The sequence below is a fragment of the Salvelinus namaycush genome, unplaced genomic scaffold (assembly GCF_016432855.1).
Source record: "Salvelinus namaycush isolate Seneca unplaced genomic scaffold, SaNama_1.0 Scaffold2098, whole genome shotgun sequence".
Classification (NCBI taxonomy): domain Eukaryota; kingdom Metazoa; phylum Chordata; class Actinopteri; order Salmoniformes; family Salmonidae; genus Salvelinus; species Salvelinus namaycush.
In genome coordinates this window covers 17625-44667 of record NW_024058895.1, presented here as the reverse complement: position 1 = coordinate 44667, position 27043 = coordinate 17625, and the positions used below count along the sequence as shown (strand labels likewise).

The following is a 27043-nucleotide window of genomic DNA, read 5'->3' as shown; positions in this document are numbered from 1 at the left end:
GTACATACCAACTACATACCAGTAAGTACCAGTACATACCAGCTACATACCAGTAAGTAGGGGTACGCACCAACTACATACCAGTAAGTAGGGGTACGCACCAACTACATACCAGTAAGTACCAGTAAATACCAGTACATAACAACTACATACCAGTAAGTACCAGTACATACCAACTACATACCAGTAAGTACCAGTACATACCCTACATACCAGTAAGTACCAGTACATACCAACTACATACCAGTAAGTACCAGTACATACCAACTACATACCAGTAAGTACCAGTACATACCAACTACATACCAGTACATACCAGTACATACCAACTACATACCAGTAAGTACCAGTACATACCAACTACATACCAGTAAGTACCAGTACATACCAACTACATACCAGTAAGTACCAGTACATACCAACTACATACCAGTCAACAGTATCCATAACCCTGGTTTTCTCCCTCTAAAGGGTTATAAATCCCCCAGAGAGTACATCACCACCCAGGGCCCTCTGCCTGAGACCTGAACCCCAACAGTATCCATAACCCTGGTTTTCTCCCCCTCCAGGGTTATAAATCCCCCAGAGAGTACATCACCACTCAGGGCCCTCTAGAGGCCTGAGACCTGAACCCCAACAGTATCCATAACCCTGGTTTTCTCCCCCTCCAGGGTTATAAATCCCCCAGAGAGTACATCACCACCCAGGGCCCTCTGCCTGAGACCTGAACCCCAACAGTAACCATAACCCTGGTTTTCTCCCCCTCCAGGGTTATAAATCCCCCAGAGAGTACATCACCACCCAGGGCCCTCTAGAGGCCTGAGACCTGAACCCCAACAGTAACCATAACCCTGGTTTTCTCCCCCTCCAGGGTTATAAATCCCCCAGAGAGTACATCACCACTCAGGGCCCTCTGCCTGAGACCTGAACCCCAACAGTATCCATAACCCTGGTTTTCTCCCCCTCCAGGGTTATAAATCCCCCAGAGAGTACATCACCACCCAGGGCCCTCTGCCTGAGACCTGAACCCCAACAGTATCCATAACCCTGGTTTTCTCCCCCTCCAGGGTTATAAATCCCCCAGAGAGTACATCACCACCCAGGGCCCTCTGCCTGAGACCTGAACCCCAACAGTATCCATAACCCTGGTTTTCTCCCCCTCCAGGGTTATAAATCCCCCAGAGAGTACATCGCCACTCAGGGCCCTCTGCCTGAGACGAGGAACGACTTCTGGAACATGGTCCTGCAGCAGAAGAGCCACATCATTGTGATGCTGACGCAGTGTAATGAGAGACGCAGGGTGAAGTGTGACCACTACTGGCCGTTCACAGACGAGCCGGTGGCCTACGGAGAGATCAGTGTGGAGATGCTGTCGGAGTCAGAATCGCCAGAGTGGACCGTACGGAACTTCAGACTGGGATATGTGAGTGGACCGACAGCATCACATGAACAAAACAAACAACTCTCGTTGCACGAGAACTACTTTTAATAATTTACACTGAACATATATTATTTAGTATATGTAAAGACAAGATTAAATCAAGAACAGTCGGATGGGTGACAATATTAGCGTATCACTTGTGAATGATGCCCAGCATAAGAAACAATGCCTTTTTTTTTGCGACTTGTTCGGATCATAGTCGCACACCTCATGTAGCCCATAGTCCTATATGTTTTGATAAGGTTAGTATCACACCTCATGTAGCCTAGCCCATAGTCCTATATGTTTTAATAAGGTTAGTATCACACCTCATGTAGCCTAGCCCATAGTCCTATATGTTTTGATAAGGTTAGTATCACACCTCATGTAGCCTAGCCCATAGTCCTATATGTTTTGATAAGGTTAGTATCACACCTCATGTAGCCTAGCCCATAGTCCTATATGTTTTAATAAGGTTAGTATCACACCTCATGTAGCCCAGCCCATAGTCCTATATGTTTTAATAAGGTTAGTATCACACCTCATGTAACCTAGCCCATAGTCCTATATGTTTTAATAAGGTTAGTATCACACCTCATGTAGCCTAGCCCATAGTCCTATATGTTTTAATAAGGTTAGTATCACACCTCATGTAGCCCAGCCCTATATGTTTTAATAAGGTTAGTATCACACCTCATGTAGCCCAGCCCATAGTCCTATATGTTTTAATAAGGTTAGTATCACACCTCATGTAGCCTAGCCCATAGGCCTATAAGGTTAGTATCACACCTCATGTAGCCTAGCCCATAGTCCTATATGTTTTAATAAGGTTAGTATCACACCTCATGTAGCCCATAGCCCTATATGTTTTAATAAGGTTAGTATCACACCTCATGTAGCCCAGCCCATAGTCCTATATGTTTTAATAAGGTTAGTATCACACCTCATGTAGCCTAGCCCATAGGCCTATAAGGTTAGTATCACACCTCATGTAGCCTAGCCCATAGTCCTATATGTTTTAATAAGGTTAGTATCACACCTCATGTAGCCTAGCCCATAGTCCTATATGTTTTGATAAGGTTAGTATCACACCTCATGTAGCCTAGCCCATAGTCCTATATGTTTTGATAAGGTTAGTATCACACCTCATGTAGCCTAGCCCATAGTCCTATATGTTTTAATAAGGTTAGTATCACACCTCATGTAGCCCAGCCCATAGTCCTATATGTTTTAATAAGGTTAGTATCACACCTCATGTAACCTAGCCCATAGTCCTATATGTTTTAATAAGGTTAGTATCACACCTCATGTAGCCTAGCCCATAGTCCTATATGTTTTAATAAGGTTAGTATCACACCTCATGTAGCCCAGCCCTATATGTTTTAATAAGGTTAGTATCACACCTCATGTAGCCCAGCCCATAGTCCTATATGTTTTAATAAGGTTAGTATCACACCTCATGTAGCCTAGCCCATAGGCCTATAAGGTTAGTATCACACCTCATGTAGCCTAGCCCATAGTCCTATATGTTTTAATAAGGTTAGTATCACACCTCATGTAGCCCATAGCCCTATATGTTTTAATAAGGTTAGTATCACACCTCATGTAGCCCAGCCCATAGTCCTATATGTTTTAATAAGGTTAGTATCACACCTCATGTAGCCTAGCCCATAGGCCTATAAGGTTAGTATCACACCTCATGTAGCCTAGCCCATAGTCCTATATGTTTTAATAAGGTTAGTATCACACCTCATGTAGCCCAGCCCATAGTCCTATATGTTTTAATAAGGTTAGTATCACACCTCATGTAGCCTAGCCCATAGTCCTATATGTTTTAATAAGGTTAGTATCACACCTCATGTAGCCTAGCCCATAGACCTATATGTTTTAATCAGGTTAGTATCACACCTCATGTAGCCTAGCCCATAGTCCTATATGTTTTAATAAGGTTAGTATCACACCTCATGTAGCCTAGCCCATAGTCCTATATGTTTTAATAAGGTTAGTATCACACCTCATGTAGCCTAGCCCATAGTCCTATATGTTTTAATAAGGTTAGTATCACACCTCATGTAGCCTAGCCCATAGTCCTATATGTTTTAATAAGGTTAGTATCACACCTCATGTAGCCTAGCCCATATATGTTCTAATAAGGTTAGTATCACACCTCATGTAGCCTAGCCCATAGTCCTATATGTTTTAATAAGGTTAGTAGCACACCTCATGTAGCCTAGCCCATAGTCCTATATGTTTTAATAAGGTTAGTCGCACACCTCATGTAGCCTATAGTCCTATATGTTTTGATAAGGTTAGTATCACACCTCATGTAGCCTAGCCCATAGTCCTATATGTTTTAATAAGGTTAGTATCACACCTCATGTAGCCCAGCCCATAGTCCTATATGTTTTAATAAGGTTAGTATCACACCTCATGTAGCCTAGCCCATAGTCCTATATGTTTTAATAAGGTTAGTATCACACCTCATGTAGCCCAGTCCTATATGTTTTAATAAGGTTAGTATCACACCTCATGTAGCCTAGCCCATAGTCCTATATGTTTTAATAAGGTTAGTATCACACCTCATGTAGCCTAGCCCATAGACCTATATGTTTTAATAAGGTTAGTATCACACCTCATGTAGCCTAGCCCATAGTCCTATATGTTTTAATAAGGTTAGTATCACACCTCATGTAGCCTAGCCCATAGTCCTATATGTTTTAATAAGGTTAGTATCACACCTCATGTAGCCTAGCCCATAGTCCTATATGTTTTAATAAGGTTAGTATCACACCTCATGTAGCCCAGCCCATAGTCCTATATGTTTTAATAAGGTTAGTATCACACCTCATGTAGCCTAGCCCATAGTCCTATATGTTTTAATAAGGTTAGTATCACACCTCATGTAGCCTAGCCCATAGTCCTATATGTTTTAATAAGGTTAGTATCACACCTCATGTAGCCTAGCCCATAGTCCTATATGTTTTAATAAGGTTAGTATCACACCTCATGTAGCCTAGCCCATAGCCCTATATGTTTTAATAAGGTTAGTATCACACCTCATGTAGCCTAGCCCATAGTCCTATATGTTTTAATAAGGTTAGTATCACACCTTATGTAGCCTAGCCCTATATGTTTTAATAAGGTTAGTATCACACCTCATGTAGCCTAGCCCATAGCCCTATATGTTTTAATAAGGTTAGTATCACACCTCATGTAGCCTAGCCCATAGTCCTATATGTTTTAATAAGGTTAGTATCACACCTCATGTAGCCTAGTCCTATATGTTTTAATAAGGTTAGTATCCCACCTCATGTAGCCTAGCCCATAGTCCTATATGTTTTAATAAGGTTAGTACCACACCTCATGTAGCCTAGCCCATAGTCCTATATGTTTTAATAAGGTTAGTATCACACCTCATGTAGCCCAGCCCATAGTCCTATATGTTTTAATAAGGTTAGTATCACACCTCATGTAGCCTAGCCCATAGTCCTATATGTTTTAATAAGGTTAGTATCACACCTCATGTAGCCTAGCCCATAGTCCTATATGTTTTAATAAGGTTAGTATCACACCTCATGTAGCCCAGCCCATAGTCCTATATGTTTTAATAAGGTTAGTATCACACCTCATGTAGCCTAGCCCATAGGCCTATAAGGTTAGTATCACACCTCATGTAGCCTAGCCCATAGTCCTATATGTTTTAATAAGGTTAGTATCACACCTCATGTAGCCTAGCCCATAGGCCTATATGTTTTAATAAGGTTAGTACCACACCTCATGTAGCCTAGTCCATAGTCCTATATGTTTTAATAAGGTTAGTATCCCACCTCATGTAGCCTAGCCCATAGTCCTATATGTTTTAATAAGGTTAGTATCACACCTCATGTAGCCTAGCCCATAGTCCTATATGTTTTAATAAGGTTAGTATCACACCTCATGTAGCCTAGCCCATAGTCCTATATGTTTTAATAAGGTTAGTATCACACCTCATGTAGCCCAGCCCATAGTCCTATATGTTTTAATAAGGTTAGTATCACACCTCATGTAGCCTAGCCCATAGTCCTATATGTTTTAATAAGGTTAGTATCACACCTCATGTAGCCTAGCCCATAGTCCTATATGTTTTAATAAGGTTAGTACCACACCTCATGTAGCCTAGCCCATAGTCCTATATGTTTTAATAAGGTTAGTATCACACCTCATGTAGCCTAGCCCATAGTCCTATATGTTTTAATAAGGTTAGTATCACACCTCATGTAGCCTAGCCCATAGTCCTATATGTTTTAATAAGGTTAGTATCACACCTCATGTAGCCTAGCCCATAGTCCTATATGTTTTAATAAGGTTAGTATCACACCTCATGTAGCCTAGCCCATAGTCCTATATGTTTTAATAAGGTTAGTATCACACCTCATGTAGCCTAGCCCATAGGCCTATGTTTTAATAAGGTTAGTATCACACCTCATGTAGCCTAGCCCATAGTCCTATATGTTTTAATAAGGTTAGTATCACACCTCATGTAGCCTAGCCCATAGTCCTATATGTTTTAATAAGGTTAGTATCACACCTCATGTAGCCTAGCCCATAGTCCTATATGTTTTAATAAGGTTAGTATCACACCTCATGTAGCCTAGTCCATAGTCCTATATGTTTTAATAAGGTTAGTATCACACCTCATGTAGCCTAGCCCATAGTCCTATATGTTTTAATAAGGTTAGTATCACACCTCATGTAGCCTAGCCCATAGGCCTACAGTTGAAGTTGGAAGTTTACATACACCTTAGCCAAATACATTTAAACTCAGTTTTTCACAATTCCTGATATTTAATCCTAGTAAAAATTCCCTGTTTTAGGTCAGTTAGGATCACCACTTTATTGTAAGAATGTGAAATGTCAGAATAATAGTAGAGAGAATGATTTATTTCAGCTTTTAATTCTTTCATCAAATTCCCAGTGGGTCAGAAGTTTACATACACTCAATTAGTATTTGGTAGCATTGCCTTTAAATTGTTTAACTTGGGTCAAACGTTTCGGATAGCCTTCCACAAGCTTCCCACAATAAATTGGGTGAATTTTGGCCCATTCCTCCTAACAGAGCTGGTGTAACTGAGTCAGGTTTGTAGGCCTCCTTGCTCGCACACGCTTTTTCAGTTCTGCCCAAAAATGTTCTATAGGATTGATGTCAGGGCTTTGTGATGGCCACTCCAATACCTTGACTTTGTTGTCCTTCAGCGATTTTTCCACAACTTTGGAAGTATGCTTGGGGTCATTGTCCATCTGGAAGACCCATTTGCGACCAAGCTTTAACTTCCTGACTGATGTCTTGAGATGTTGCTTCAATATATCCACATAATTTTCCTCCCTCATGATGCCATCTATTTTGTGAAGTGCACCAGTCCCTCCTACAGCAAAGCACCCCCACAACATGATGTTGCCACCCCCGTGCTTCACGGTTGGGATGGTGTTCTTTGGCTTGCAAGCCTCCCCCTTTTTCCTCCAAACATAACGATGGTCATTATGGCCAAACAGTTCTAATGTTGTTTCATCAGACCAGAGGACATTTCTACAAAATTACGATCTTTGTCCCCATGTGCAGTTGCAAACCGTAGTCTGGCTTTTTTATGGCGGTTTTGGAGCAGTGGCTTCTTCCTTGCTGAGCGGCCTTTCAGGTTATGTTGATATAGGACTCGTTTTACTGTGGATATAGATACTTTTGTATCTACCTCCAGTATCTTCACAAGGTCCTTTGCTGTTGTTCTGGGATTGATTTCCCTCACTAACTTTAAACATCAGCTATCTGAGCAGCTAACTGATCGCTGCAGCTGTAAATAGCCCATCTGTAAATAGCCCACCCAATCTACCTACCTCATCCCCATATTGTTTTTATTTACTTTTCTGCTCTTTTGCACACCAGTATTTCTACTATCATCATCTGCTCATCTATCACTCCAGTGTTAATTTGCTAAATTGTAATTACTTTGCTACTATGGCCTATTTACTGCCTTACCTCCTCACGCCATTTGAACACAGTGAATATAGACTTTCTTTTTTTCTACTGTATTATTGACTGTATGTTTGTTTATTCCATGTGTAACTCTGTGTTGTTGTATGTGTCGCACTGCTTTGCTTTATCTTGTCCAGGTCGCAGTTGTAAATGAGAACTTGTTCTCAACTGGCCTACCTGGTTAAATAAAGGTGAAATACATTTTCACTTTTCGCACCAAAGTACGTTCATCTCTAGGAGACAGAACGCGTCTCCTTCCTGAGCGGTATGACGGCTGCGTGGTCCCATGGTGTTTATACTTGTGTACTATTGTTTGTACAGATGAACGTGGTACCTTCAGGTGTTTGGAAATTGCTCCCAAGGATGAACCAGACTTGTGTAGGTCTAAAGGTCTTGGATGATTTCTTTTGATTTTCCCATGATGTCAAGCAAAGAGGCACTGAGTTTGAAGGTTGGCCTTGAAATACATCCACAGGTACACCTCCAATTGACTCAAATTACTGTATGTCAATTAGCCTATCAGAAGCTTATAAAGCCATGACATACATTTCTGGAATTTTCTAAGCTGTTTAAAGGCACAGTCAATTTAGTGTATGTAAACTTCTGACCCACTGGAATTGTGATACAGTGAATTATAAGTGAAATAATCTGTAAACAATAGTTTGAAAAATGACTTGTGTCATGCAGAAAGTAGATGTCCTGACTGAGTTGCCAAAACTATAGTTTGTTAAAACAAGACATTTGTGGAGTGGTTGAAAAACGAGTTTTAATGATCCCAACCTAAGTGTCTGTAAACCTCCAACTTCAACTGTATTTGGGTGAAAACTATTTCTAAAAATTAACAAAATAAAAACACTTTTGAGATATCAATATGAATATTTTTTGTGCTGAGCATTAACCGAAATGTCTGTTATTTTACATTTTTTAAGCAAGTAATTGACCGACATCCATTCAATTATTATTTCCATTTCATAATTTTTGTTGTGTGTGAGCTCAATGCAGTTTGTCTAGAGATTAATCAATTCAAGCCCGAACTGTGCGATGTACTAGTGAGTTGTAGAGATAATGTAATAATCGTAGCATAGCTGTGTTCTGGCTAGAGATAATGTAGTGATCGTAGCATAGCTGTGTTCTGACTAGAGAGATAATGTAGTGATCGTAGCATAGCTGTGTTCTGACTAGAGAGATAATGTAATGATCGTAGCATAGCTGTGTTCTGACTAGAGATAATGTAATGATCGTAGCATAGCTGTGTTCTGACTAGTGATCATGTAATGATCGTAGCATAGCTGTGTTCTGACTAGAGATAATGTAATGATCGTAGCATAACTGTGTTCTGACTAGAGAGATAATGTAATGATCGTAGCATAGCTGCGTTCTGACTAGAGAGATAATGTAGTGATCGTAGCATAGCTGCATTCTGACTAGAGATAATGTAATGATCGTAGCATAGCTGTGTTCTGACTAGAGAGATAATGTAGTGATCGTAGCATAGCTGCATTCTGACTAGAGATAATGTAATGATCGTAGCATAGCTGTGTTCTGACTAGAGAGATAATGTAATGGTCGTAGCATAGCTGCGTTCTGACTAGAGATAATGTAGTGATCGTAGCATAGCTGCGTTCTGACTAGAGAGATAATGTAATGGTCGTAGCATAGCTGCATTCTGACTAGAGAGATAATGTAATGATCGTAGCATAGCTGCGTTCTGACTAGAGATAATGTAATGATCGTAGCATAGCTGTGTTCTGACTAGAGATAATGTAATGATCGTAGCATAGCTGTGTTCTGACTAGAGAGATAACGTAATGATCGTAGCATAGCTGCGTTCTGACTAGAGATAATGTAATGATCGTAGCATAACTGTGTTCTGACTAGAGAGATAATGTAATGATCGTAGCATAGCTGCGTTCTGACTAGAGAGATAATGTAATGATTGTAGCATAGCTGTGTTCTGACTAGAGATAATGTAATGATCGTAGCATAGCTTCATTCTGACTAGAGATAATGTAATGATCGTAGCATAACTGTGTTCTGACTAGAGAGATAATGTAATGATTGTAGCATAGCTGCGTTCTGACTAGAGAGATAATGTAATGGTCGTAGCATAGCTGCATTCTGACTAGAGAGATAATGTAATGATCGTAGCATAGCTGCGTTCTGACTAGAGATAATGTAATGATCGTAGCATAACTGTGTTCTGACTAGAGATAATGTAATGATCGTAGCATAGCTGTGTTCTGACTAGAGAGATAACGTAACGATCGTAGCATAGCTGCATTCTGACTAGAGATAATGTAATGATCGTAGCATAGCTGTGTTCTGACTAGAGATAATGTAATGATCGTAGCATAGCTGTGTTCTGACTAGAGATAATGTAATGATCGTAGCATAGCTGCATTCTGACTAGAGATGATGTAATGATCGTAGCATAGCCATGTTCTGACTAGTGATAATGTAATGATCGTAGCATAGCTGTGTTCTGACTAGAGATAATGTAATGATCGTAGCATAACTGTGTTCTGACTAGAGAGATAATGTAATGATTGTAGCATAGCTGTGTTCTGACTAGAGATAATGTAATGATCGTAGCATAACTGTGTTCTGACTAGAGAGATAATGTAATGATCGTAGCATAGCTGCGTTCTGACTAGAGAGATAATGTAATGATTGTAGCATAGCTGTGTTCTGACTAGAGATAATGTAATGATCGTAGCATAACTGTGTTCTGACTAGAGAGATAATGTAATGATCGTAGCATAGCTGTGTTCTGACTAGAGATAATGTAATGATCGTAGCATAACTGTTCTGACTAGAGAGATAATGTAATGATCGTAGCATAACTGTGTTCTGACTAGAGAGATAATGTAATGATCGTAGCATAACTGTGTTCTGACTAGAGAGATAATGTAATGATCGTAGCATAACTGTGTTCTGACTAGAGAGATAATGTAATGATCATATCATAGCTGTGTTCTGACTAGAGAGATAACGTAACGATCGTAGCATAGCTGTGTTCTGACTAGAGAGATAACGTAACGATCGTAGCATAGCTGCATTCTGACTAGAGATAATGTAATGATCGTAGCATAGCTGTGTTCTGACTAGAGATAATGTAATGATCGTAGCATAGCTGTGTTCTGACTAGAGATAATGTAATGATCGTAGCATAGCTGTGTTCTGACTAGAGATAATGTAATGATCGTAGCATAGCTGCGTTCTGACTAGAGATAATGTAATGATCGTAGCATAACTGTGTTCTGACTAGAGATAATGTAATGATCGTAGCATAGCTGTGTTCTGACTAGAGAGATAACGTAACGATCGTAGCATAGCTGCATTCTGACTAGAGATAATGTAATGATCGTAGCATAGCTGTGTTCTGACTAGAGATAATGTAATGATCGTAGCATAGCTGTGTTCTGACTAGAGATAATGTAATGATCGTAGCATAGCTGCATTCTGACTAGAGATAATGTAATGATCGTAGCATAGCCATGTTCTGACTAGTGATAATGTAATGATCGTAGCATAGCTGTGTTCTGACTAGAGATAATGTAATGATCGTAGCATAACTGTGTTCTGACTAGAGAGATAATGTAATGATTGTAGCATAGCTGTGTTCTGACTAGAGATAATGTAATGATCGTAGCATAGCTGTGTTCTGACTAGAGATAATGTAATGATCGTAGCATAGCTGTGTTCTGACTAGAGAGATAATGTAATGATTGTAGCATAGCTGCGTTCTGACTAGAGAGATAATGTAATGATCGTAGCATAACTGTGTTCTGACTAGAGAGATAATGTAATGATCGTAGCATAGCTGTGTTCTGACTAGAGATAATGTAATGATCGTAGCATAACTGTGTTCTGACTAGTGATAATGTAATGATCGTAGCATAGCTGTGTTCTGACTAGAGATAATGTAATGATCGTAGCATAACTGTGTTCTGACTAGAGAGATAATGTAATGATTGTAGCATAGCTGTGTTCTGACTAGAGATAATGTAATGATCGTAGCATAACTGTGTTCTGACTAGAGAGATAATGTAATGATCGTAGCATAGCTGCGTTCTGACTAGAGAGATAATGTAATGATTGTAGCATAGCTGTGTTCTGACTAGAGATAATGTAATGATCGTAGCATAACTGTGTTCTGACTAGAGAGATAATGTAATGATCGTAGCATAGCTGTGTTCTGACTAGAGATAATGTAATGATCGTAGCATAACTGTTCTGACTAGAGAGATAATGTAATGATCGTAGCATAACTGTGTTCTGACTAGAGAGATAATGTAATGATCGTAGCATAACTGTGTTCTGACTAGAGAGATAATGTAATGATCGTAGCATAACTGTGTTCTGACTAGAGAGATAATGTAATGATCATATCATAGCTGTGTTCTGACTAGAGATAATGTAATGATCGTAGCATAGCTGTGTTCTGACTAGAGAGATAACGTAACGATCGTAGCATAGCTGCATTCTGACTAGAGATAATGTAATGATCGTAGCATAGCTGTGTTCTGACTAGAGATAATGTAATGATCGTAGCATAGCTGTGTTCTGACTAGAGATAATGTAATGATCGTAGCATAGCTGTGTTCTGACTAGAGATAATGTAATGATCGTAGCATAGCTGCGTTCTGACTAGAGATAATGTAATGATCGTAGCATAACTGTGTTCTGACTAGAGATAATGTAATGATCGTAGCATAGCTGTGTTCTGACTAGAGAGATAACGTAACGATCGTAGCATAGCTGCATTCTGACTAGAGATAATGTAATGATCGTAGCATAGCTGTGTTCTGACTAGAGATAATGTAATGATCGTAGCATAGCTGTGTTCTGACTAGAGATAATGTAATGATCGTAGCATAGCTGCATTCTGACTAGAGATAATGTAATGATCGTAGCATAGCCATGTTCTGACTAGTGATAATGTAATGATCGTAGCATAGCCGTGTTCTGACTAGTGATAATGTAATGATCGTAGCATAGCTGTGTTCTGACTAGAGATAATGTAATGATCGTAGCATAACTGTGTTCTGACTAGAGAGATAATGTAATGATTGTAGCATAGCTGTGTTCTGACTAGAGATAATGTAATGATCGTAGCATAGCTGTGTTCTGACTAGAGATAATGTAATGATCGTAGCATAGCTGTGTTCTGACTAGAGAGATAATGTAATGATTGTAGCATAGCTGCGTTCTGACTAGAGAGATAATGTAATGATCGTAGCATAACTGTGTTCTGACTAGAGAGATAATGTAATGATCGTAGCATAGCTGTGTTCTGACTAGAGATAATGTAATGATCGTAGCATAACTGTGTTCTGACTAGAGAGATAATGTAATGATCGTAGCATAACTGTGTTCTGACTAGAGAGATAATGTAATGATTGTAGCATAGCTGTGTTCTGACTAGAGAGATAATGTAATGATCGTAGCATAACTGTGTTCTGACTAGAGAGATAATGTAATGATCGTAGCATAGCTGTGTTCTGACTAGAGATAATGTAATGATCGTAGCATAACTGTGTTCTGACTAGAGAGATAATGTAATGATCGTAGCATAACTGTGTTCTGACTAGAGAGATAATGTAATGATTGTAGCATAGCTGTGTTCTGACTAGAGAGATAATGTAATGATCGTAGCATAACTGTGTTCTGACTAGAGAGATAATGTAATGATCGTAGCATAGCTGTGTTCTGACTAGAGATAATGTAATGATCGTAGCATAACTGTGTTCTGACTAGAGAGATAATGTAATGATCGTAGCATAACTGTGTTCTGACTAGAGAGATAATGTAATGATCATATCATAGCTGTGTTCTGACTAGAGATAATGTAATAAATGTGTAGTCAGATTCTCAGGTCTAAATGACACTAGATGCTATCTGGATCATGTACGGTTCACAGATCTCAGGGTCTGACAGGAGACGTGTAGAGGTCTAAATGACACTAGATGGTATCTGGATCGTGTACGGTTCACAGATCTCAGGGTCTGACAGGAGACGTGTAGAGGTCTAAATGACACTAGATGGTATCTGGATCCTGTACGGTTCACAGATCTCAGGGTCTGACAGGAGACGTGTAGAGGTCTAAATGACACTAGATGGTATCTGGATCATGTACGGTCCACAGATCTCAGGGTCTGACAGGAGACGTGTAGAGGTCTAAATGACACTAGATGGTATCTGGATCGTGTACGGTCCACATATCTCAGGGTCTGACAGGAGACGTGTAGAGGTCTAAATGACACTAGATGGTATCTGGATCATGTACGGTCCACATATCTCAGGGTCTGACAGGAGACGTGTAGAGGTCTAGATGACACTAGATGGTATCTGGATCATGTACGGTCCAAAGATCTCAGGGTCTGACAGGAGACGTGTAGAGGTCTAGATGACACTAGATGGTATCTGGATCATGTACGGTCCACAGATCTCAGGGTCTGACAGGAGACGTGTAGAGGTCTAAATGACACTAGATGGTATCTGGATCATGTACGGTCCACAGATCTCAGGGTCTGACAGGAGACGTGTAGAGGTCTAAATGACACTAGATGGTATCTGGATCATGTACGGTCCACAGATCTCAGGGTCTGACAGGAGACGTGTAGAGGTCTAAATGACACTAGATGGTATCTGGATCATGTACGGTCCACAGATCTCAGGGTCTGACAGGAGACGTGTAGAGGTCTAAATGACACTAGATGGTATCTGGATCATGTACGGTTCACAGATCTCAGGGTCTGACAGGAGACGTGTAGAGGTCTAAATGGTATCTGGATCATGTACGGTCCACAGATCTCAGGGTCTGACAGGAGATGTGTAGAGGTCTAAATGACACTAGACGGTATCTGGATCATGTACGGTCCACAGATCTCAGGGTCTGACAGGAGACGTGTAGAGGTCTAAATGACACTAGATGGTATCTGGATCATGTACGGTCCACAGATCTCAGGGTCTGACAGGAGACGTGTAGAGGTCTAAATGACACTAGATGGTATCTGGATCGTGTACGGTTCACAGATCTCAGGGTCTGACAGGAGACGTGTAGAGGTCTAAATGACACTAGATGGTATCTGGATCATGTACGGTTCACAGATCTCAGGGTCTGACAGGAGACGTGTAGAGGTCTAAATGACACTAGATGGTATCTGGATCATGTACGGTCCACAGATCTCAGGGTCTGACAGGAGACGTGTAGAGGTCTAAATGACACTAGATGGTATCTGGATCGTGTACGGTTCACAGATCTCAGGGTCTGACAGGAGACGTGTAGAGGTCTAGATGGACACTTTCATCAGGATTTTGCCAAAAAATGCTTTGTGTTGCAAATATAAAAATCATTTCAAACATCCTTCCTCACAATGACGTTTATATGTGAGCCTTGCCAGAACAATGCGACATACAAAAAATATTTTCCTGCCGTGGAATCGCCCTTATGCTACCGTCATTTGAGAAAAAATGTAATCATCTGAGTCTTATGTTATAGGAGGTGACCTGCTGCTAGTTAGACCCGGTAGAGAGATGGAGACATCTGAGTCTTATGTTATAGGAGGTGTCCTGCTGCTAGTTAGACCCGGTAGAGAGATGGAGACATCTGAGTCTTATGTTATAGGAGGTGACCTGCTGCTAGTTAGACCCGGTAGAGAGATGGAGACATCTGAGTCTTATGTTATAGGAGGTGCCCTGCTGCTAGTTAGACCCGGTAGAGAGATGGAGACATCTGAGTCTTATGTTATAGGAGGTGTCCTGCTGCTAGTTAGACCCGGTAGAGAGATGGAGACATCTGAGTCTTATGTTATAGGAGGTGACCTGCTGCTAGTTAGACCCGGTAGAGAGATGGAGACATCTGAGTCTTATGTTATAGGAGGTGACCTGCTGCTAGTTAGACCCGGTAGAGAGATGGAGACATCTGAGTCTTATGTTATAGGAGGTGCCCTGCTGCTAGTTAGACCCGGTAGAGAGATGGAGACATCTGAGTCTTATGTTATAGGAGGTGTCCTGCTGCTAGTTAGACCCGGTAGAGAGATGGAGACATCTGATGTAATGTAAACATCTGAGTCTTATGTTATAGGAGGTGCCCTGCTGCTAGTTAGACCCGGTAGAGAGATGGAGACATCTGAGTCTTATGTTATAGGAGGTGTCCTGCTGCTAGTTAGACCCGGTAGAGAGATGGAGACATCTGATGTAATGTAAACATCTGAGTCAAATGTTATAGGAGGTGACCTGCTGCTAGTTAGACCCGGTAGAGAGATGGAGAGATCTGAGTCTTATGTTATAGGAGGTGTCCTGCTGCTAGTTAGACCCGGTAGAGAGATGGAGACATCTGATGTAATGTAAACATCTGAGTCAAATGTTGTAGGAGGTGTCCTGCTGCTAGTTAGACCCGGTAGAAAGATGGAGACATCTGAGTCTTATGTTATAGGAGGTGCCCTGCTGCTAGTTAGACCCGGTAGAGAGATGGAGACATCTGATGTAATGTAAACATCTGCGTCTTATGTTATAGGAGGTATCCTGCTGCTAGTTAGACCCGGTAGAGAGATGGAGACATCTGATGTAATGTAAACATCTGAGTCTTATGTTATAGGAGGTGACCTGCTGCTAGTTAGACCCGGTAGAGAGATGGAGACATCTGATGTAATGTAAACATCTGAGTCTTATGTTATAGGAGGTGTCCTGCTGCTAGTTAGACCCGGTAGAGAGATGGAGACATCTGAGTCTTATGTTATAGGAGGTGACCTGCTGCTAGTTAGACCCGGTAGAGAGATGGAGACATCTGATGTATACTGGTCCATCAGCCCTGTCTAACTGTCTGTCTCTCCGTGGTGTCTCCCCCTGCAGGCGGATGAGTCTCAGGACGTCCTCCATCTCAACTACACGTCCTGGCCGGACCACGGTGTCCCCACGGTCAACGCCATCGATAGCATCCTGCAGTTCGTACACATCGTCCGCCAGCAGGCCAACCGCACCAAAGAACCCATTGTGGTTCACTGCAGGTACGTAACAGGGTCTACCAGGCTCAACCACAGGGGCCATGCTGTCAGCTGCTCAGTACTGACCCTCTCTCGGTAGAAAACTGGGTTACATTCAATATGCCCTCGGTGGATGTAAAACTCAGCAAAAATCTGTAAAACAAGCAAACGTAATAAATAATTTATTAAGTAATAAATTAATTTATAAAAAAAAACTATTTATTTTTAGGCCATCATTGTAAATACGAATTTGTTCTTAACTGACTTGTTGAATAAAGGTTCAATATAATAAAACATGTATTTGACCAATTCAGTTCTGCTCTGTCTGTATCAAAGGATCTAAAGGAAATGGCATCCACATAAGAAACCCAAATGGAACCCAGTAGGCCTTCATCTCAGATACTAACCCTACTGGACTAACCCTACTGAAATAGTCTTCAGGCCAACCTTCCAGTCCTCATAAGAAACCCAAATGGAACCCAGTAGGCCTTCATCTCAGATACTAACCCTACTGGACTAACCCTACTGAAATAGTCTTCGGGCCAACCTTCCAGTCCACATAAGAAACCCAAAGGGAACCCAGTAGTCCTTAGAGAAATAGTCTTCAGGCCAAACTTCCAGTCCACATAAGAAACCCAAATGGAACCCAGTAGTCCTTAGAGAAATAGTCTTCAGGCCAAACTTCCAGTCCACATAAGAAACCCAAATGGAACCCAGTAGTCCTTAGAGAAATAAGTATTCAGGTCAACCTTCCAGTCCACATAAGAAACCCAAATGGAACCCAGTAGTCCTTAGAGAAATAAGTATTCAGGTCAACCTTCCAGTCCACATAAGAAACCCAAATGGAACCCAGTAGTCCTTAGAGAAATAGTCTTCAGGTCAAACTTCCAGTCCACATAAGAAACCCAAATGGAACCCAGTAGTCCTTAGAGAAATAGTCTTCAGGTCAAACTTCCAGTCCACATAAGAAACCCAAATGGAACCCAGTAGTCCTTAGAGAAATAGTCTTCAGGCCAAACTTCCAGTCCACATAAGAAACCCAAATGGAACCCAGTAGTCCTTAGAGAAATAGTCTTCAGGTCAAACTTCCAGTCCACATAAGAAACCCAAATGGAACCCAGTAGGCCTTCATCTCAGATACTAACCCTACTGGACTAACCCTACTGAAATAGTCTTCAGGGTAACCTTCCAGTCCACATAAGAAACCCAAATGGAACCCAGTAGGCCTTCATCTCAGATACTAACCCTACTGGACTAACCCTACTGAAATAGTCTTCAGGCCAAACCTCCAGTCCACATAAGAAACCCAAATGGAACCCAGTAGTCCTTAGAGAAATAGTCTTCAGGCCAAACTTCCAGTCCACATAAGAAACCCAAATGGAACCCAGTAGTCCTTCATCTCAGATACTAACCCTACTGGACTAACCCTACTGAAATAGTCTTCAGGCTAACCTTCCAGTCCACATAAGTAGTAATCCACAAGGTCACTAACAATTAACAAAACAACCCTGTTTACTTTGAGAAGATTGTCACTTCTAAAGAATTGAGAAAACTAGGCCTTTTAAACTATAAACAGTTTGCTAGTAACAAACATTTCTCTAACAGTACACTCTTTCACTGCGCTGATGAGCGTCCACCATATTGTTTTCAGCTGTCAAGTCCTTTCCAATCAGTACAGAGGCAACTGAGCCACTCGAACCATAGTGAGATGTCAGACGGTTATCAGAGGTTATTAATGAGTTGACAGTGCCGTGTCTCTCCAATAACATTATGTTCTGTTCTCTCCACAGTGCTGGTGTGGGCCGGACAGGGACCTTCATAGCTCTGGACCGACTCATGCAGCACATCAGAGAACATGAGTTTACTGACATCCTGGGGATGGTGTCAGAGATGAGGTCCCATCGACTCTCCATGGTCCAGACAGAGGTAAGAGACAGTCCAGTAGGGTTAGTATCTGAGATGAGGTCCCATCTACTCTCCATGGTCCAGACAGAGGTAAGAGACAGTCCAGTGGGGTTAGTATCTGAGATGAGATGAGGTCCCATCTACTCTCCATGGTCCAGACAGAGGTAAGAGACAGTCCAGTGGGGTTAGTATCTGAGATGAGGTCCCATCGACTCTCCATGGTCCAGACAGAGGTAAGAGACAGTCCAGTGGGGTTAGTATCTGAGATGAGGTCCCATCGACTCTCCATGGTCCAGACAGAGGTAAGAGACAGTCCAGTGGGGTTAGTATCTGCGATGAGGTCCCATCGACTCTCCATGGTCCAGACAGAGGTAAGAGACAGTACCAGTGGGGTTAGTATCTGAGATGAGATGAGGTCCCATCTACTCTCCATGGTCCAGACAGAGGTAAGAGACAGTCCAGTGGGGTTAGTATCTGAGATGAGGTCCCATCTACTGAGGTAAGAGACAGTCCAGTGGGGTTAGTATCTGAGATGAGATGAGGTCCCATCTACTGAGGTAAGAGACAGTCCAGTGGGGTTAGTATCTGAGATAAGATGAGGTCCCATCTACTGAGGTAAGAGACAGTACCAGTGGGGTGAGTATCTGCGATGAGGTCCCATCTACTCTCCATGGTCCAGACAGAGGTAAGAGACAGTCCAGTGGGGTTAGTATCTGAGATGAGGTCCCATCGACTCTCCATGGTCCAGACAGAGGTGAGAGACAGTCCAGTGGGGTTAGGATCTGAGATGAGGTCCCATCTACTGAGGTAAGAGACAGTCCAGTGGGGTTAGTATCTGAGATAAGATGAGGTCCCATCTACTGAGGTAAGAGACAGTACCAGTGGGGTGAGTATCTGCGATGAGGTCCCATCTACTCTCCATGGTCCAGACAGAGGTAAGAGACAGTACCAGTGGGGTTAGGGTCTGAGATGAGGTCCCATCGACTCTCCATGGTCCAGACAGAGGTAAGAGACAGTACCAGTGTGGTTAGTATCTGAGATGAGATGAGGTCCCATCTACTCTCCATGGTCCAGACAGAGGTAAGAGACAGTCCAGTGGGGTTAGTATCTGAGATGAGATGAGGTCCCATCTACTCTCCATGGTCCAGACAGAGGTAAGAGACAGTACCAGTGTGGTTAGTATCTGAGATGAGATGAGGTCCCATCTACTCTCCACGGTCCAGACAGAGGTAAGAGACAGTACCAGTGTGGTTAGTATCTGAGATGAGGTCCCATCTACTCTCCATGGTCCAGACAGAGGTAAGAGACAGTCCAGTGGGGTTAGTATCTGAGATGAGATGAGGTCCCATCTACTCTCCATGGTCCAGACAGAGGTAAGAGACAGTACCAGTGTGGTTAGTATCTGAGATGAGGTCCCATCTACTCTCCATGGTCCAGACAGAGGTAAGAGACAGTCCAGTGGGGTTAGTATCTGAGATGAGATGAGGTCCCATCTACTCTCCATGGTCCAGACAGAGGTAAGAGACAGTCCAGTGTGGTTAGTATCTGCGATGAGATGAGGTCCCATCTACTCTCCATGGTCCAGACAGAGGTAAGAGACAGTCCAGTAGGGTTAGTATCTGAGATGAGATGAGGTCCCATCGACTCTCCATGGTCCAGACAGAGGTAAGAGACAGTCCAGTGGGGTTAGTATCTGAGATGAGATACTATAGGGCCCATCTGGTCTCTGGTCAGACTCTGTCCCCTCAGACCGAGGTACTATAGGGACCCATCTGGTCTCTGGTCAGACTCTGTCCCCTCAGACCGAGGTACTGTAGAACCCATCTGGTCTCTGGTCAGACTCTGTCCCCTCAGACCGAGGTACTGTAGGGACCCATCTGGTCTCTGGTCAGACTCTGTCCCCTCAGACCGAGGTACTGTAGGGACCCATCTGGTCTCTGGTCAGACTCTGTCCCCTCAGACCGAGGTACTGTAGGGACCCATCTGGTCTCTGGTCAGACTCTGTCCCCTCAGACTGAGGTACTGTAGGGCCCATCTGGTCTCTGGTCAGACTCTGTCCCCTCAGACTGAGGTACTGTAGGACCCATCCGGTCTCTGGTCAGACTCTGTCCCCTCAGACCGAGGTACTGTAGGACCCATCCGGTCTCTGGTCAGACTCTGTCCCCTCAGACCGAGGTACTGTAGGACCCATCTGGTCTCTGGTCAGACTCTGTCCCCTCAGACCGAGGTACTGTAGGGACCCATCTGGTCTCTGGTCAGACTCTGTCCCCTCAGACTGAGGTACTGTAGGGACCCATCTGGTCTCTGGTCAGACTGTCCCCTCAGACCGAGGTACTGTAGGACCCATCTGGTCTCTGGTCAGACTGTCCCCTCAGACCGAGGTACTGTAGGGACCCATCTGGTCTCTGGTCAGACTCTGTCTCCTCAGACCGAGGTACTGTAGGGACCCATCTGGTCTCTGGTCAGACTCTGTCCCCTCAGACCGAGGTACTGTAGGACCCATCTGGTCTCTGGTCAGACTCTGTCCCCTCAGACCGAGGTACTGTAGGGACCCATCTGGTCTCTGGTCAGACTCTGTCCCCTCAGACCGAGGTACTGTAGGGACCCATCTGGTCTCTGGTCAGACTCTGTCCCCTCAGACCGAGGTACTGTAGGGACCCATCTGGTCTCTGGTCAGACTCTGTCCCCTCAGACCGAGGTACTGTAGGGACCCATCTGGTCTCTGGTCAGACTCTGTCCCCTCAGACCGAGGTACTGTAGGACCCATCTGGTCTCTGGTCAGACTCTGTCTCCTCAGACTGAGGTACTGTAGGACCCATCTGGTCTCTGGTCAGACTCTGTCTCCTCAGACCGAGGTACTGTAGGACCCATCTGGTCTCTGGTCAGACTCTGTCCCCTCAGACCGAGGTACTGTAGGACCCATCTGGTCTCTGGTCAGACTCTGTCTCCTCAGACCGAGGTACTGTAGGACCCATCTGGTCTCTGGTCAGACTCTGTCCCCTCAGACCGAGGTACTGTAGGGACCCATCTGGTCTCTGGTCAGACTCTGTCCCCTCAGACCGAGGTACTGTAGGGACCCATCTGGTCTCTGGTCAGACTCTGTCCCCTCAGACCGAGGTACTGTAGGACCCATCTGGTCTCTGGTCAGACTCTGTCCCCTCAGACCGAGGTACTGTAGGGACCCATCTGGTCTCTGGTCAGACTCTGTCCCCTCAGACTGAGGTACTGTAGGACCCATCTGGTCTCTGGTCAGACTGTCCCCTCAGACCGAGGTACTGTAGGACCCATCTGGTCTCTGGTCAGACTCTGTCCCCTCAGACCGAGGTACTGTAGGGACCCATCTGGTCTCTGGTCAGACTCTGTCCCCTCAGACCGAGGTACTGTAGGGACCCATCTGGTCTCTGGTCAGACTCTGTCCCCTCAGACTGAGGTACTGTAGGGACCCATCTGGTCTCTGGTCAGACTGTCCCCTCAGACCGAGGTACTGTAGGACCCATCTGGTCTCTGGTCAGACTCTGTCCCCTGAGACCGAGGTACTGTAGGACCCATCTGGTCTCTGGTCAGACTCTGTCCCCTCAGACTGAGGTACTGTAGGATCCATCTGGTCTCTGGTCAGACTCTGTCTCCTCAGACTGAGGTACTGTAGGGCCCATCTGGTCTCTGGTCAGACTCTGTCCCCATTCCCCTCAGACCGAGGTACTGTAGGGACCCATCTGGTCTCTGGTCAGACTCTGTCCCCTCAGACCGAGGTACTATAGGGACCCATCTGGTCTCTGGTCAGACTCTGTCCCCTCAGACCGAGGTACTGTAGGGACCCATCTGGTCTCTGGTCAGACTGTCCCTTCAGACCGAGGTACTGTAGGGCCCATCTGGTCTCTGGTCAGACTCTGTCCCCATTCCCCTCAGACCGAGGTACTGTAGGGACCCATCTGGTCTCTGGTCAGACTCTGTCCCCTCAGACCGAGGTACTGTAGGACCCATCTGGTCTCTGGTCAGACTCTGTCCCCTCAGACCGAGGTACTGTAGGGACCCATCTGGTCTCTGGTCAGACTGTCCCCTCAGACCGAGGTACTGTAGGGCCCATCTGGTCTCTGGTCAGACTGTCCCCTCAGACTGAGGTACTGTAGGGACCCATCTGGTCTCTGGTCAGACTCTGTCCCCTCAGACCGAGGTACTGTAGGACCCATCTGGTCTCTGGTCAGACTGTCCCCTCAGACCGAGGTACTGTAGGACCCATCTGGTCTCTGGTCAGACTCTGTCCCCTCAGCCCGAGGTACTGTAGGACCCATCTGGTCTCTGGTCAGACTCTGTCCCCTCAGACCGAGGTACTGTAGGACCCATCTGGTCTCTGGTCAGACTCTGTCTCCTCAGACCGAGGTACTGTAGGACCCATCTGGTCTCTGGTCAGACTCTGTCCCCTCAGACCGAGGTACTGTAGGACCCATCTGGTCTCTGGTCAGACTCTGTCTCCTCAGACCGAGGTACTGTAGGACCCATCTGGTCTCTGGTCAGACTCTGTCCCCTCAGACCGAGGTACTGTAGGGACCCATCTGGTCTCTGGTCAGACTCTGTCCCCTCAGACCGAGGTACTGTAGGGACCCATCTGGTCTCTGGTCAGACTCTGTCCCCTCAGACCGAGGTACTGTAGGACCCATCTGGTCTCTGGTCAGACTCTGTCCCCTCAGACCGAGGTACTGTAGGGACCCATCTGGTCTCTGGTCAGACTCTGTCCCCTCAGACTGAGGTACTGTAGGACCCATCTGGTCTCTGGTCAGACTGTCCCCTCAGACCGAGGTACTGTAGGACCCATCTGGTCTCTGGTCAGACTCTGTCCCCTCAGACCGAGGTACTGTAGGGAGCCATCTGGTCTCTGGTCAGACTCTGTCCCCTCAGACCGAGGTACTGTAGGGACCCATCTGGTCTCTGGTCAGACTCTGTCCCCTCAGACTGAGGTACTGTAGGGACCCATCTGGTCTCTGGTCAGACTGTCCCCTCAGACCGAGGTACTGTAGGACCCATCTGGTCTCTGGTCAGACTCTGTCCCCTGAGACCGAGGTACTGTAGGACCCATCTGGTCTCTGGTCAGACTCTGTCCCCTCAGACTGAGGTACTGTAGGACCCATCTGGTCTCTGGTCAGACTCTGTCTCCTCAGACTGAGGTACTGTAGGGCCCATCTGGTCTCTGGTCAGACTCTGTCCCCTCAGACCGAGGTACTGTAGGACCCATCTGGTCTCTGGTCAGACTCTGTCCCCTCAGACCGAGGTACTGTAGGGACCCATCTGGTCTCTGGTCAGACTCTGTCCCCTCAGACCGAGGTACTATAGGGACCCATCTGGTCTCTGGTCAGACTCTGTCCCCTCAGACCGAGGTACTGTAGGGACCCATCTGGTCTCTGGTCAGACTGTCCCTTCAGACCGAGGTACTGTAGGGCCCATCTGGTCTCTGGTCAGACTCTGTCCCCATTCCCCTCAGACCGAGGTACTGTAGGGACCCATCTGGTCTCTGGTCAGACTCTGTCCCCTCAGACCGAGGTACTGTAGGACCCATCTGGTCTCTGGTCAGACTCTGTCCCCTCAGACCGAGGTACTGTAGGGACCCATCTGGTCTCTGGTCAGACTGTCCCCTCAGACCGAGGTACTGTAGGGCCCATCTGGTCTCTGGTCAGACTGTCCCCTCAGACTGAGGTACTGTAGGGACCCATCTGGTCTCTGGTCAGACTCTGTCCCCTCAGACCGAGGTACTGTAGGACCCATCTGGTCTCTGGTCAGACTCTGTCCCCTCAGACCGAGGTACTGTAGGGCCCATCTGGTCTCTGGTCAGACTCTGTCCCCTCAGACCGAGGTACTGTAGGGCCCATCTGGTCTCTGGTCAGACTGTCCCCTCAGACCGAGGTACTGTAGGACCCATCTGGTCTCTGGTCAGACTCTGTCCCCTCAGACCGAGGTACTGTAGGACCCATCTGGTCTCTGGTCAGACTCTGTCACCTCAGACCGAGGTACTGTAGGGCCCATCTGGTCTCTGGTCAGACTCTGTCCCCTCAGACCGAGGTACTGTAGGACCCATCTGGTCTCTGGTCAGACTCTGTCTCCTTTCCCCTCAGACCGAGGTACTGTAGGGACCCATCTGGTCTCTGGTCAGACTCTGTCTCCTTTCCCCTCAGACCGAGGTACTGTAGGGACCCATCTGGTCTCTGGTCAGACTCTGTCCCCTCAGACCGAGGTACTGTAGGACCCATCTGGTCTCTGGTCAGACTCTGTCACCTCAGACCGAGGTACTGTAGGGCCCATCTGGTCTCTGGTCAGACTCTGTCCCCTCAGACCGAGGTACTGTAGGACCCATCTGGTCTCTGGTCAGACTCTGTCTCCTTTCCCCTCAGACCGAGGTACTGTAGGGACCCATCTGGTCTCTGGTCAGACTCTGTCCCCTCAGACCGAGGTACTGTAGGACCCATCTATATAGGGAATAGGGCTCTGGTCAGAACTAGGGCACTATATAGGGAATAGGGCTCTGGTCAGAACTAGGGCACTATTTAGGGAATAGGGCTCTGGTCAGAACTAGGGCACTATATAGGGAATAGGGTGCCTTTTCAGACACACTTATGCACGGTCACTAAAACATTCTTCTGTTGACATTCTTCCTGTATGATGTCACTTCCTGTAGGAGCAGTATGTGTTCATCCACCAGTGTGTCCTGCTGATGTGGAAGAAGAAGAAGACACAGTCCATCACCAGTGATGTCATCTACGAGAACATCAGCAAGTCCTAGTGACGCCTCCTGCACAACGTAAGAATATATAGACGCCCCTCTGAATCTATAGACACCCCTCTGAATCTATAGGCACCCCTCTGAATCTATAGGCACCCCTCTGAATCTATAGGCACCCCTCTGAATCTATAGGCACCCCTCTGAATATATAGACACCCCTCTGAATCTATAGACACCCCTCTGAATCTATAGACACCCCTCTGAATCTATAGGCACCCCTCTGAATCTATAGGCACCCCTCTGAATCTATAGGCACCCCTCTGAATATATAGGCACTCCTCTGAATCTATAGGCACCCCTCTGAATCTATAGACACCCCTCTGAATCTATAGACACCCCTCTGAATCTATAGACACCCCTCTGAATCTATAGGCACCCCTCTGAATCTATAGGCACCCCTCTGAATCTATAGGCACCCCTCTGAATCTATAGGCACCCCTCTGAATCTATAGGCACCCCTCTGAATCTATAGGCACCCCTCTGAATCTATAGACACCCCTCTGAATCTATAGACACCCCTCTGAATCTATAGGCACCCCTCTGAATCTATAGGCACCCCTCTGAATCTATAGGCACCCCTCTGAATCTATAGGCACCCCTCTGAATCTATAGGCACCCCTCTGAATCTATAGACACCCCTCTGAATCTATAGGCACCCCTCTGAATCGATAGACACCCCTCTGAATCTATAGGCACCCCTCTGAATCTATAGGCACCCCTCTGAATCTATAGGCACCCCTCTGAATCTATAGACACCCCTCTGAATCTATAGACACCCCTCTGAATCTATAGGTACCCCTCTGAATCTATAGACACCCCTCTGAATCTATAGGCACCCCTCTGAATCTATAGGCACCCCTCTGAATCTATAGGCACCCCTCTGAATCTATAGACACCCCTCTGAATCTATAGACACCCCCCTCTGAATCTATAGCCACCCCTCTGAATCTATAGACACCCCTCTGAATCTATAGACACCCCTCTGAATCTATAGACACCCCCCTCTGAATCTATAGGCACTCCTCTGAATCTATAGGCACCCCTCTGAATCTATAAACACCCCTCTCTGAATCTATAGGCACTCCTCTGAATCTATAGGCACCCCTCTGAATCTATAAACACCCCTCTCTGAATCTATAGGCACCCCTCTCTGAATCTATAGGCACCCCTCTCTGAATCTATAGGCACCCCTCTCTGAATCTATAGACACCCCCCTCTGAATCTATAAACACCCCTCTGAATCTATAAACACCCCTCTGAATCTATAAACACCCCTCTGAATCTATAAACACCCCTCTCTGAATCTATAGGCACCCCTCTCTGAATCTATAGGCACCCCTCTGACTCTCTGTCATCAGAAGGAGAGACTATATCTGAGCAGGTCCCTACACCAGCAGTTCTATACTAACCCTATTCTTCCTGTTTCAGGTTGTGACATCACTCAAACTCCCGTGCTTCAGGCATCCCTGCTCTACCGAGACGCCTTTCATCATTGACACAAAAACAAATGAACACAGAATGTTTGACTAATCTGACAACGACACAAGAAGAACAACAGGGGTGTGGGATTGAACAGGGGTCTGAAGGAGTCTTGTTCACTGACTCAGACGGATTAGAGTTTTAATTGGTGTTAGTTGTGTGGGATTGAACAGGGGTCTGAAGGAGTCTTGTTCACTGACTCAGACGGATTAGAGTTTTAATTGGTGTTAGTTGTGTGGGATTGAACAGGGGTCTGAAGGAGTCTTGTTCACTGACTCAGACGGATTAGAGTTTTAATTGGTGTTAGTTGTGTGGGATTGAACAGGGGTCTGAAGGAGTCTTGTTCACTGACTCAGACGGACCAGGAGTTCTGGCACTGTGAAGATTGTTTCCCCTCTTCGACCTTCAGCAGAACTACAACACAGCTGACAGAGACGTCAGGAACCAGGTTGGTTGGGACAGTAGCGTGACCCCTCTCTGAG

General features: G+C 45.1%; 1 protein-coding gene across 1 annotated transcript; it reads left to right on the top strand.

The window, feature by feature from the left end:
• Nucleotides 1–1165: 1165 nt before the first annotated feature.
• Nucleotides 1166–25082, top strand: LOC120038179 (receptor-type tyrosine-protein phosphatase O-like; the record flags this gene model as incomplete). Its single annotated transcript, XM_038984037.1, has 4 exons — nt 1166–1423; nt 16281–16435; nt 18202–18337; nt 24978–25082. Coding segments are annotated over 4 exons (654 nt in total), but the record flags the coding sequence as incomplete, so codon positions are not given.
• Between the last annotated feature and the right edge of the window lie 1961 nt (nt 25083–27043).